Source organism: Glandiceps talaboti, chromosome 2, assembly GCF_964340395.1.
Source record: "Glandiceps talaboti chromosome 2, keGlaTala1.1, whole genome shotgun sequence".
NCBI lineage: Eukaryota > Metazoa > Hemichordata > Enteropneusta > Spengelidae > Glandiceps > Glandiceps talaboti.
In genome coordinates this window covers 31,537,738-31,549,949 of record NC_135550.1, presented here as the reverse complement: position 1 = coordinate 31,549,949, position 12,212 = coordinate 31,537,738, and the positions used below count along the sequence as shown (strand labels likewise).

At 34.7% G+C, this 12,212-nt stretch overlaps 1 protein-coding gene across 1 annotated transcript in view; it reads right to left on the bottom strand.

Moving 5' to 3' along the window:
• LOC144446607 (protein TALPID3-like) overlaps positions 1–12,212 on the bottom strand; it is a 90,598-nt gene that overhangs the window by 9,697 nt on the left and 68,689 nt on the right. The window contains exons 14-18 of the mRNA XM_078136414.1: positions 5,152–5,224; positions 3,937–4,149; positions 3,427–3,607; positions 2,300–2,601; positions 1,182–1,259 (exon numbers count right to left, since the gene is read on the bottom strand). Coding sequence (XP_077992540.1) covers positions 1,182–1,259; positions 2,300–2,601; positions 3,427–3,607; positions 3,937–4,149; positions 5,152–5,224 — 847 coding nt within the window. The remainder of the gene's footprint in view (positions 1–1,181; positions 1,260–2,299; positions 2,602–3,426; positions 3,608–3,936; positions 4,150–5,151; positions 5,225–12,212) is intronic.

Below are 12,212 nucleotides of genomic sequence, written 5' to 3'. Positions count from 1 at the left end.
AGAGAAAAATCATAGTTATGTTTATTTTCATAAAATTGTTTAATTTTCCATCATTAATTAATATTCATCTACATTTCTCTAGAAGCTGTGATTTATTGGAAAGGTCTTCTCTTTTTTATCATATGTGAGTTAGCATGAAAACAAATCATATTTTAATTAAGTGATAAAATTAACATACTGTACACCATGCATATTAAACACTGCACACATGATGTGACACCAGCAGTGTCAATATTTCCTACCTCAGAGTCAGAGTCAGTGTCAATCACATGAACTACTTGGTTGGTAGGAAATGAAAACTGACTAGCCTACAGAATGTGAGTAGAGAGGAGCAAATATAGGAAAATGTATAGCAAAGCAGACTATATGATACAAATTAAGGTATAGAGAAGGGAGTCAGGCGATGACACAATCAATTGTACATGTATCATATCTTTGGCAGGATTTCTAAGTTTTGATAGTTTATATCACACACTATTATTATCATACATTGGCTTGTCGATGTCTAAGCCAAATCACTGAGACCTCCTATTATCATTGTCATACAATTAAATATGAACTTGAACAGATATAACATGTAACATTTAACTCTAACAAACTTCACACAATTTGAGTAAATAGCAGGAGAGCTTTAAAGAGATTTCTCATATACAATAGTTGAATTCATACAAGAATGAATTGTTCTTGGACTCTAGGTTCATAGTATCAAATGAGTACTTCTACTTATAGTCAAATAATTTCTTGGAAGTGAATCCTAAAGAGTTTAACTCATTTTATTCATTTTCTTGACAAATGTGGCTCATCTTATATGTATGATAAATTATCATTCACAGAGCACAAAAACTGTGATCTTTACTTTGAATCTATGACATTGTAAAACTTGAGTTCATAAGCAATACATATATTACACTCCAGGGTAGTTGAAGTCAGCAAGCTATTGATTTATTGATGTTCTAAAGTTTCTTTCCTTGAACCTATCATTAATCTGGTGACATTGCTCCACAAGAGGGCATTGCTATCTTTTATTCTGTGTAAGTTTTTCTTCATGCAAAATAACAAGAATTGGTGTTACTGTAACAGAAAGCTGGGAAGAAACAGAAGACGCAAAAACAGGATGGGTACACCTTTAACCATCTATTCTAAAAGCATGCATAACATGTACTTGATTGTACATTTCTTACCTGTGAGGGCGCTGGTTGTACAGGTTCACTAGGTAGAGGAGTGGGAGGTGCGGTGTCTATGTCTACACAAGGTAAAACCTATATCAGCAGCAGAGAAGACATTGTGGTGAAGTGTCAGCATAGGATAGCATTATGATTACCTTACATGTAGTGTATTTACAGTTTGCTATGTGCATCATTCTTTCAAGTATAAAAGCCAAGGAAATTAGTATACAACTCAGTGGATTGGGTGGGTTGGGAAAGGGACCAAATGGTTGACATAGATGACGTATAGCTGGTTTTGTATGCATTTATGGTAAAATATAGTCAATGCATTACACTCACTCACTCACTCACTCACTCACTCACTCACTCACTCACTCACTCACTCACTCACTCACTCACTCACTCACTCACTCACTCACTCACTCACTCACTCACTCACTCACTCACTCACTCACTCACTCACTCACTCACTCACTCACTCACTCACTCACTCACTCACTCACTCACTCACTCACTCACTCACTCACTCACAGGTTTAGGTCTGTACTTGTATCATCATATAGTATTTGCATGTAACAACATATTGGGTTGGATTCAGGGTGGTGAGATTTAGGCTGCAAGACGTCATTGACACATCTTACAATTCTATTGGCTTATACTTGGATGAATTAACTTTCATAAAAGTGCTTATTATACTTTGTGTGTGTGTGTATTTTACAATTACGCAGAGTCAAAACTATAGACAGTGAGTCACAGTGTATACTGTATTTTGTGTGCAGTGTCAAAGCTATAGACAGTGAGCCACAGTGTGTGCAGTGTCAAAGCTATAGGAATTACTTGTAAAAGCTCAGACTGGTCAATGTCATTTGCAAATCAACTTATTTACTTTGCAGGAATATGAATGACAACAAGTTCTTAATGAAATAAAATTGAAGGTTTTGCAGCAGCAAGAAGCAGTTGTATTTCAGAATAACATCTTTAAATCATGTATGGCGAGATTTTATACAATGATCATGAATGGAGAGATTATATCAAATTGAGACAAAAGACACAACATGCATTGATAGAATCTCCTGCAGGGGTTGACATAAACCAAGATAAATTAACAACATGAAATAAAATTGGAAACTTACTTGAACTTGAAGCTGTGGTTTCTTTGGTTCTTCTGGCTCTTTGATATCCACTATGGCCACATTGCTAACATCAAGTGGTCTGGACTTACTAATAACAATGGGCTGGGTTAACCCTGTACCTATTCTGGGTTCACCTAGTGGTATAGCCATGGGTATAAGTTGTCCAGGAACAGGGGCAAGTGATCTACCATGGGTTGGCATGTGTTGTTGTGGGTTGAAATAATACTCTGGTCTGTCTTTGAGTACTTTGGGTTTCTTTGGTGATGGTACAGTCTGTGTTTTGGAAGACTTTACTTTGACAGCTGTAAAGAAACAGAACACCAACTATGAATTTTTATGTTGTATTAAAGAAGTGAAATAATACAATGCTCTCAAAGTAAAGAAACAAACAAGCAACGACCAAATAAGTTGTTCCTTGCTCTGGAATCACATCTTGTATTACCTTAATTGTAGTTCCAAACTCAGAGCACATATTATATATTTTTCCAAGTATATTTTAGCTGAATCACTCAGCCCTTGTTATTGTTTAAGATTCTATGTCAATGAATCTTTGCGAGTGCATTGATTGCAATTTATTTACCATCCCTGAAGTCTCAAGATTCTCTAAAAATGACAGCCAACGATTCCAGGTAGGACTTGTACAGCAAGTACAGTGATGGAGACATGGGATTAGTATATTCTTTAAAAATGACAGCCAATGATTCTAGGTAGGACTTGTACAGCAAGTGCAGTGATGTAGACATGGGATTAGTATATTCTTTAAAAATGACAGCCAACGATTCCAGGTAGGACTTGTACAGCAAGTACAGTGATGGAGACATGGGATTAGTATATTCTCTAAAAATGACAGCCAACGAATCCAGGTAGGACTTGTACAACAAGTGCAGTGATGGAGACAGGGTATTAGTATATTCTCTGTTTCATAGCAATAGTAGAATTTTAAAGATATGTACATGTACAGATTATCCCACTTTCCTCATTCAAAGAAAAAGTTTGCTGTCAACCCATAAATTTCAAAATATAAGGTGAATGTAAGAAATAAGTGCTTATTTACTTGCACCACACTTCTGAAAATTACAACAGTTAAGTCAATGGTTGAAACAGACTGACTACAGTTTCTTTCCTACCTGAAACTTGTTGAGTTGCTTTAGGTCTTGTTCCTTGTGGTTTGACAGGTGTACTCTGGAATCTCAAGTATGGACCTGCCTTTTCTGTCTTCCTCTGTGGATGGTACAGAGCTTTGCCATAAACTCTTGTCAGGTACTGTTCATCTTGCATGTGGAAGGGCGCCCTCTGTGTTTTCTTCCCCTTGGAAAGTCAAACACACAGATGATTCATTTTGCACGCTTTGACACAAAGGTATAAGATATTTGTATGAACTCTGAAAATAACATTACTTCAACTTGCAATTCTCATCTTAAGTGTCATTCACACTATCTTTTATAACAGGAAAAGTTCAAAATCATGACAAATGTTTTGACTTTCAGTAAGTTGATACTCCTAACAATGAGGGCACACTTTATAATAATGTGTATCATGCACACTCACAAATCATACTATGAACTCTACAACAATGAGTTCAAAAACATCTTAACAAAATCACTTACTGGTTTTTTTATTGGTTTACTTTCTTTAACTGTGATATTTTCTTTGGCTGGCTTATTTTCCTTCCCTTCCACTTCATCCTCAGGTAGTTTCTTCTTCCTAAGACCAGTGTTAATTTTGGCTTGTATTTTTTTCTTGCCAAGTTTGGTCTTTCCTTTAGCTGTACCCTTAGCTACTTCTTGGTCTTTCTGTGGTAGATACTGGGCTTGTTTGCTTGCAAGTCTATCCTGCATATGGAGTTCACTCTAAATAAAGAAGGAGGGAAAGACAGATATTGGATTCATATACATATATGCACAGCTTCCTATCACTGACTTTTTTAATTTTACTATGGACCACAAAATAAAAGTACACTTCAGTACAATATACATGATACCGACCATGTTGATGTATTAGTAACATATACACCAATAAAGCTATCAACATCAATAACTTTGATGTTTCAAACATGTTTCACATGTATCTCTCATCTTTCAGATAAATTATGCACAGTTCCAGAAACACTACAACCAAATTTTGGAGAATCCTTTCACAGCAATTGTGACTAGGATGTACAGATATCTAGTCCTAGATTCATTGTTTACCAAATTTGAATAATTATCATAAAATATCAAACAATAATTAAGAAATCAACATCTTGATAGAGTGAAGAACAGTTCGGCAGAGAGAAAGACAAAGTAAGTCAATCAGGCTGTTATGCACTGTTAAATATTCATTGTGATAGATATCTCTAGCGATATACTAGTATCATCACAACACAACCTATCAGTACTCTTCACAGTACATTGACTAGTTAACTGTACGATGATAGTCAGATATATTATTACAGGTACAATGTATGAAAAAAATAATGTTTTTATTCTCCCTTCTTAGGATGTCCTTCAAACGAAATCTTGATATCTTTTTAATTTAAACCACAATGAGTCTTTTAATTTTATAAAGATAAATAGGCTCTAAATTTGAGGTGTTCATTTAAGGATACAAAGTAAACTACATCCAAACTCAATGAAATGATGTACAATCCTCCCACTTAACAGGTAGTCATCATGTGTAAAGGAAAGGCTATATTGTCTTCCAGGGTAGCTTATGGATTAACATCAGCGGGTGTGATACAAAACAGAGTCACATCTATGGATTTTACCTCCTACACAGTTGATACAAATCTCTTTGGCTAGTATTTGGATACTTGGTGCCATACAGTCTATTGTATTCTCCAGGTAGTCATCTGTTATACACAGTCTACTTACTTGCAATTCGTTGTTCATCTGATGAATCATCTTATCTACTTCCGATCTGATGTGTGCTTTCTCAGCAGCATCTCTGTAGACAATCACAAATATACACATGCTGGATAAGAATCAACTTTTACCAAACATTGGAAGAAATGCTTTCTTTGAAACCAACAAAGATATCAGAAATGTAACATCAACTGTATTGTTGTTGTTGTTGTTGTTGTTGTTGTTGTTGTTGTTGGAAATGTTTGTGTGTGTCTCAGTCTGTCTGTCTGTCTGTCTGTGTATGTATGTATGTATGTATGTATGTAAGTATGTATGTATGTATGTATGTATGTATGTATGTATGTATGTATGTATGTATGTATGTATGTATGTATGTATGTATGTATGTATGTATGTATGTATGTATGTATGTAAAATGTGCACATATACATGTGTGTATGCAAAAAGTGTAATACAAACTAAACGGGTGTGTAATTGATATACACCTAACTATACAGGCAGTATAGATAATAAATGAGCAGCTAACTGCCTTGAACTCTATGTGAATTATAATCTTGTAGAATGGCCTACAGTTACAGCTTTCTTTACAAAACTTGATATAAACAGACAGGTACTTGAAGTAGTGATGTGTTATTCATCTACCCTATACTAGTATCCTTGTTCCTTGGCTCAGCTGTATGACTCAATGAGATACATACTGTAAAGCTGTTAGCAGAAAGATGCAATGTCTTGAAATTCAAACTTTCTGGTAATCATTAATTCATAAACTACCACTCTAGGATAGGAATCCAAATGTCCTCCACTAAATATTCATAAAATAGATAAATAAAAGATGAAGGTTTCTTTCTAGATCTATTGTAAATGACTGATTATGTGCAATTGAAAATCAAGAACACACATAACCTGCAGCATATAAACAGCAAAAGATAGCATAGGTAAAATTTATAAAAGGCACAATTTATATTGATGGTGTAGCATGTCCAGTTGTATGACCTGCATTTCACACCTTATATGTACGAAAGGAAGTTTTATATCAGAGAGTCAGACACACCAGCATCTGTACTCGGTTAACAGAATTTCACTATACATCAATTATAAATTTGAGAAGTTTGTGTAGAAAGTTCTCCACAACTTCTAGTGTTGGCATGGCAGGAAATACACAGCAGCTAATGTATAGTGTCACAAATGATGGCAGAGTTTACTGATCATCTTCTCTATCACACACATGGACAGTCATGTCAAACACTGTTTCACACCCATGGACACATGTCAAACACTGTTTCACACCCATGGACACATGTCAAACACTGTTTTTAATGGGTTTTTTTTGCTTTATCTTCTAAAACTAAAAGTTAATGGATGAACAAGGGCAAGTCTGAACTTTATTAAAGTTGACATGAATTTTTTTTTCTTTTAATACATGAAAACATTTTGGCAGAAAAGAATAATATTATATTATTTCATTACAAAAAAGAATTGCTGTGATGAAAATGTACCTTTCACTGTAACATGTACTTTTCTCAGAATGGTTCACTTGTATTCTATAATCATGTTATTTGAGACCAGGTCAATATGACCTTTCACCAAATCTACAATTTGTGATGTCCATTTATTTCCTTGTAATGTGGGCCACCAAGCCCCTTAGCCTTCTATAAAATATAAGCCCACCCATCCCATACAAACTTTAGTTCCATTTATTGAGGTTCTTTAATCCTAATTCCCCAGGCACCTGAAAAAAGTTTCCTCCTGTGGCAACAGCTGAGACACCTGTATCTCTTTCAGTACAATATACATCATGTCTATTATATGTTTGTTGTATGTGCCATTGTGAATTCAGACACTGTAGAGTCATTGATTTCCTCTTTGTAACTAATCACATTGATATTCTCGTCTCCTAGGGATGATGAGGCAGAGATTTACAGTGATGGGGATGTGATGAATACTAATGACTGTATGTGACCACAAAGTGTACTGTAAAAACATCACTTCTTAATTCATGGATGAGAATGTATAATCATGATGGATGGTGGCCTTACTGCACTGCAAGTTCAATCACAGAATGTAAATGTGATGGCGATGAACTCGTCTTAGCAAGTTCAATCACAGAATATAAATGTGATGGTGGTAAACTCGGCTTATCCTTTTATCTACTTATTCCAAGTTTAAACTAGTCGCTGAATAACAATAAAGCAAAGGGATATTGCTACATATGACATTGGTCTTCAGTGAAGATGAAACAAAAGGCTAAACATGTCGCACCCCTCTCCACTGCCTTGCTCAATACACACATTTGTGCACCACTGCCAACTAGGCACTATCAAACAAAGTGAAATGTTTCCGAGTCAGAATTGAGAGGGATTAATTAAACCTGATCATTATGTGCCTGGTAATTTGTAGTTTCCTTGATAATGATATTAAATATTAAGTGATAATTCAAATCTACTCCTTCAGCTAGCACTGACAGTGGTCATTATACTTTCAATATAACTTTTAGTGGTTTGTTTCATCAGTCCAATTTGTTGACCAGCAAGTTGTTGAAATTTATCAACAAGGGTAAAGAGAGACATGAATAATTCAATCCATGTTTTAGTCTTAATATTGAACCGTCAACATAGGAACCATAATTTGGAGGTAATTCTGTCATAATTTGCCATTTATCTATTTATCACCCACATCAGATGATTATCCTATAACCCTGCCTAGTGTTAATAACTTATCAACATTCCCCCTAATCCCTTCGTGTTTTCCCAGGAGAGCTCTTCCAGTCATTGACTGATTGATTTTAATATATAGCAATAAATATTACAGTAAATTTGAGACATAACTGTCAGGTTTGTGTGTTTTGAGTCGTACTGCAATCTTATCACGTTGTGCAGTGAGTATTTTTTAATACCTATTCACATCTCATGAGTGGTAGGTGAGATGAGTACAAGAAAGGTTGCCACGGCAAACAAGTCACAGGGGGAATTCTTGATTTTTTTGTAAGTAAATTAAAGCAGTGTACTTCACAGGTATTATTCCCAGAGTTAGAGCTATCGGAGAAAAGGGTGAAAATTTCTGAATCACAACCTGAGAACACCTATTTAATACAATTTACCAGAGTTAGGAGACCTATTTAGATTTTACGCCAAATCTCTACCTTGGACAAAAGTACAAATCTTATGTTACACAAACTACCTGAGAGTATGGTATGGCATTTATTTAATCGTGTCTATCAAGGGTATCTGTGACTTGGATGTGCAACTCGTACAAACTCAAAAATGATATCTGCGACACGGTCGTACAACCACTCATACTACCTGTCTGTGCTCAGTCGCACAATGTCATGTATGTATGTATGTATGTATGTATGTATGTATGTATGTATGTATGTATGTATGTATGTATGTATGTATGTATGTCTTAGCTGAATTGGAGTGGAAGTCACCATTATAATGCATGTCTGTATGTATGTGGCTTTATATATGAATATCATTCTCCCTCCATGCCAGCCCTCAACTCCAAAATGTTGTGAATTATGTTTTAATAAGTCACAATAGTTCACAAGAATGAGGTGAACAGAGGTAACATAACTGTTTCAAGGCAAATGTTTATTTTATCAACACATTAAAACTATACTTTCTTATTAAGAAAACTGTCAACACAAATCATGGAAGTTTAAAGTTTTCAAAGTTTCCTCTATTTCAATGACATCACCACTACCAAATCTTATAAAAGTGAGTGATCTGCATCAAGTCATTGAGATCACAATCCTAATTTTTCAGTTCATCAAAGAAGGAGATAAGGTCACAGCTAAGAGGAAAGTCTAATCCACCCAAACAGTTTGCTGCATGGGCTATCACAAACAAAAGAGGATCTTTGGATGTCTTTATCCATCTAAAAATTAACCTTCCATGACACCAGGAGTCTGCAGCATGATCTTGCAGGTCTCCAAGGACAAACAGTGCAATATACAGATCTTGGATGACTGATTACATTATCCTTTTGAGGTGAAACATAAGATTATCCTCTAATCCAGCTTGTGAAAACAGATTTTGAATGTCTGATGGAACTTTGAGAATGATATTGAGTATGATGTATTCATGAAAAGATGAGAATGAACTATGGCATGGCATGACAATTGAGGTCAGAGGTCACCTTCATGACATCAACGACTGTAATGGAATACTAAATGTAGTAATGACTGTAAATGGTGTTGCTCTGACAAGCTTCTCAAAGTCTACTAAATTCTTTGATTTTGTTACACTCAAAGTTACATCTAGAGGAGAAGTTTGTGAATCACGGTACAATTTTTTTATGTGATATGCCAAATTCAATAAATTGTACAGACAGCACTGATGACTGGATGAAAACTCCAATGTTCATATTTGGCAGTGATATCACCATATTTGGAAATGTAATTCCATATTTGGCAACTTTTAGTTTCAAACAATGAGTGAAAGAATAAAGATGGATTCCCACATGACAATAATATAACTTACAAAATCCATCACCTGAACTCACCCTAATGATGTCATTTTATAGTCATTGTAAACAAGTTGTGCATATATATTCATTTAGACTATTATACCAAAGTACAAGAAAAAAATTAAAAACATCTGTTAATAATCTTTTTTTTTGTCAGTTTTCCGTTAATCGCTCCATCTCAGCACTACTGTGGTCTGTATGATTTGTTTTTATTATAAATCATGACATGTGGCATATCACTTCATTAATCACACACATACACACACAAACACACACACAAGTACACAAAGACCAATTTCCTAAGGCACTGTGTCAGAAATTGAGAAAAAAAATTATCCTTCAAGTTCTGTATTTTAAATAGTAATGATGCATTAATACACAAAAAATATGATTTATTATATGTCAAAAACTCCATGGTAACAAACACATAGTAACAAGAATGCATGGCTAGTTGTACATTTTGTGTTCCAAGTCAAAGCCTATTTTGGCAGAGATGCATGAGATCTTTGACATAATACTAATCACAGGAACTGATTTCCCAAGGCAAGAATTTCTCTCCAAATTTGATCATCATGTTGCTAACCAACTGAAAATCTCTCAGTTCTGCAGGCACTTCATCATTAAAGCCGAGTTGTGGACGACTGAGTACGGGTACTTGAAAACAGTCTACTTCTACCCACACAAACTATTAACAGCTCATCATAAGTTAGTATGAGAGAAGCAGCAGTAGTACTTGAACAAGCAAACTTGTCTTTCTAGCTCATCAACTAAGATCAGTGTGTAGGGTGCGTAGGAGCAGACAGTGCACAGCCCTTTGTAGATAATGGCAAGGTGTTTGTTCTCATATAAGACTTTGGAGGTTCAATTTGGCTCAAAACATAAACAGGAGGAAACCTAAGTTATACAAACTTTCATCAGTGATTTTAACAACAAACGCTGAGATATTAACAACCCCCCCCCCTCCCCCCAACCCCCCAACAGATAAAGTGCAAATTGTACACAAATTTTCCATTTTCTCAAATTGCTTTAAATTCTCTTGTTAGGCTATGTGTTGTATCACTTTCCCTTTTATATCACTTTGTAAGATACTGGTACAAAATTACTGGTTTATCTGAATTATCCAAGATCTCAAATGAAAAGTATTCTAGTAGAGTCAATTTATGAGACATCACTGAAACTGTATGCGTCACATACTAATTTATCATTGGTATAAATACAATATGGGTAGATATGAAATAGGCAGTTCTTTAGACATGCCCACTCTTTCCAAATAAAAACAAAACATGAGTAATTATAACATGTATTTACTTCATTGGTAACATTGTGTTATAATTACATGTTCTTTGTTTTGTTTGGCATGTCCTACTCTACCCATACTGTCCTTCTACCCCGTAGTGAATTAATCAAAGATAACAGTATGTGAAACAAACAATTTCAGCAAAGTGTCATAAAATTGACAGCAAGCAAGTGACTGATATGGCAACACAGACAATGTATGTTTTAACTCTGTGAATGAGTATGAGTGTATGCATACATCAGGTGTGTTTTTTCTGCATGTTTCCTTGTTTTAATCCCGGTTTTGATGACAACCACTGATGAAACACTGACTTACATTTGTATATAACTCTACTCTCAACTTATAACATCCATAGTTTTATTTCTTTTTTCAGAACGGATTTTATTTAAAAAAAATAAATAATTGAAACAAAAAAGAAAAAAAATACAGCATGGCATGATAACATCCTGGCTTTCATTATTAGTACGCTTTAAGAAACGCAAGATTTCAAATATTGCAGAGGGTATTACAAATGACAAGTAACACAAAAATAATCCGTTTTTGAGTCTGACTTTTTTCAGAAGAATACTTTTTAAAATGAGAGAGGTATATCTCAAAGTCAGAGACAGTGTATAGTTTGGCAAAAACCATCCAAATAAAAAAAAGAAAATAGATGATTTAATTATTATAAATTTGACAATTCCACAAAGAATGTTTCTTTATTTCTCAAATGGATATGATTTGAGTATTAAAGCTATCCATATCAATGATGGAAATATGATTGTTGATAGGTGTGATAACAGGGAGTTTGAATGATGAGGACAGTACAGGAAACAATGGCAGTGTAATATGATATGACGTGAAAGAAGTGATACCAGGAAGGATATATCTCTCTTTATCTTTGTCAACACCTTGAATTTCTTTGTGAGCCAGGAAGGAGTAAGGATCTCATCAGATGATGTAAATTAGGTGCTAATTATTCACAGTTACTAACTATTGGTGTAATCCATGTCATGTACACATTATTGTACCTTGCATTATAACTATATATAGCTAGGTTTCAGTCAACAACCCTGCATTCTTAAATCTACTTTTTTGTTAAGGGCAGTATTATCAAATATGTAAAATATAAGAAAGTTTCCCAGGCATTTTACCAGGGTACCTCATAAAAACTTTAAAACTGTAAGTTTTATAACACTGTCATTATCAGAGATGTAACATGTCAGCAAAACATTGAAATCATATTCCTTTTAGCCAATAACAAAACTATATGGAACTAGAAAGGGGCTATTCTATATATAAATGAGAATGCAAGCTTCCATTTAAC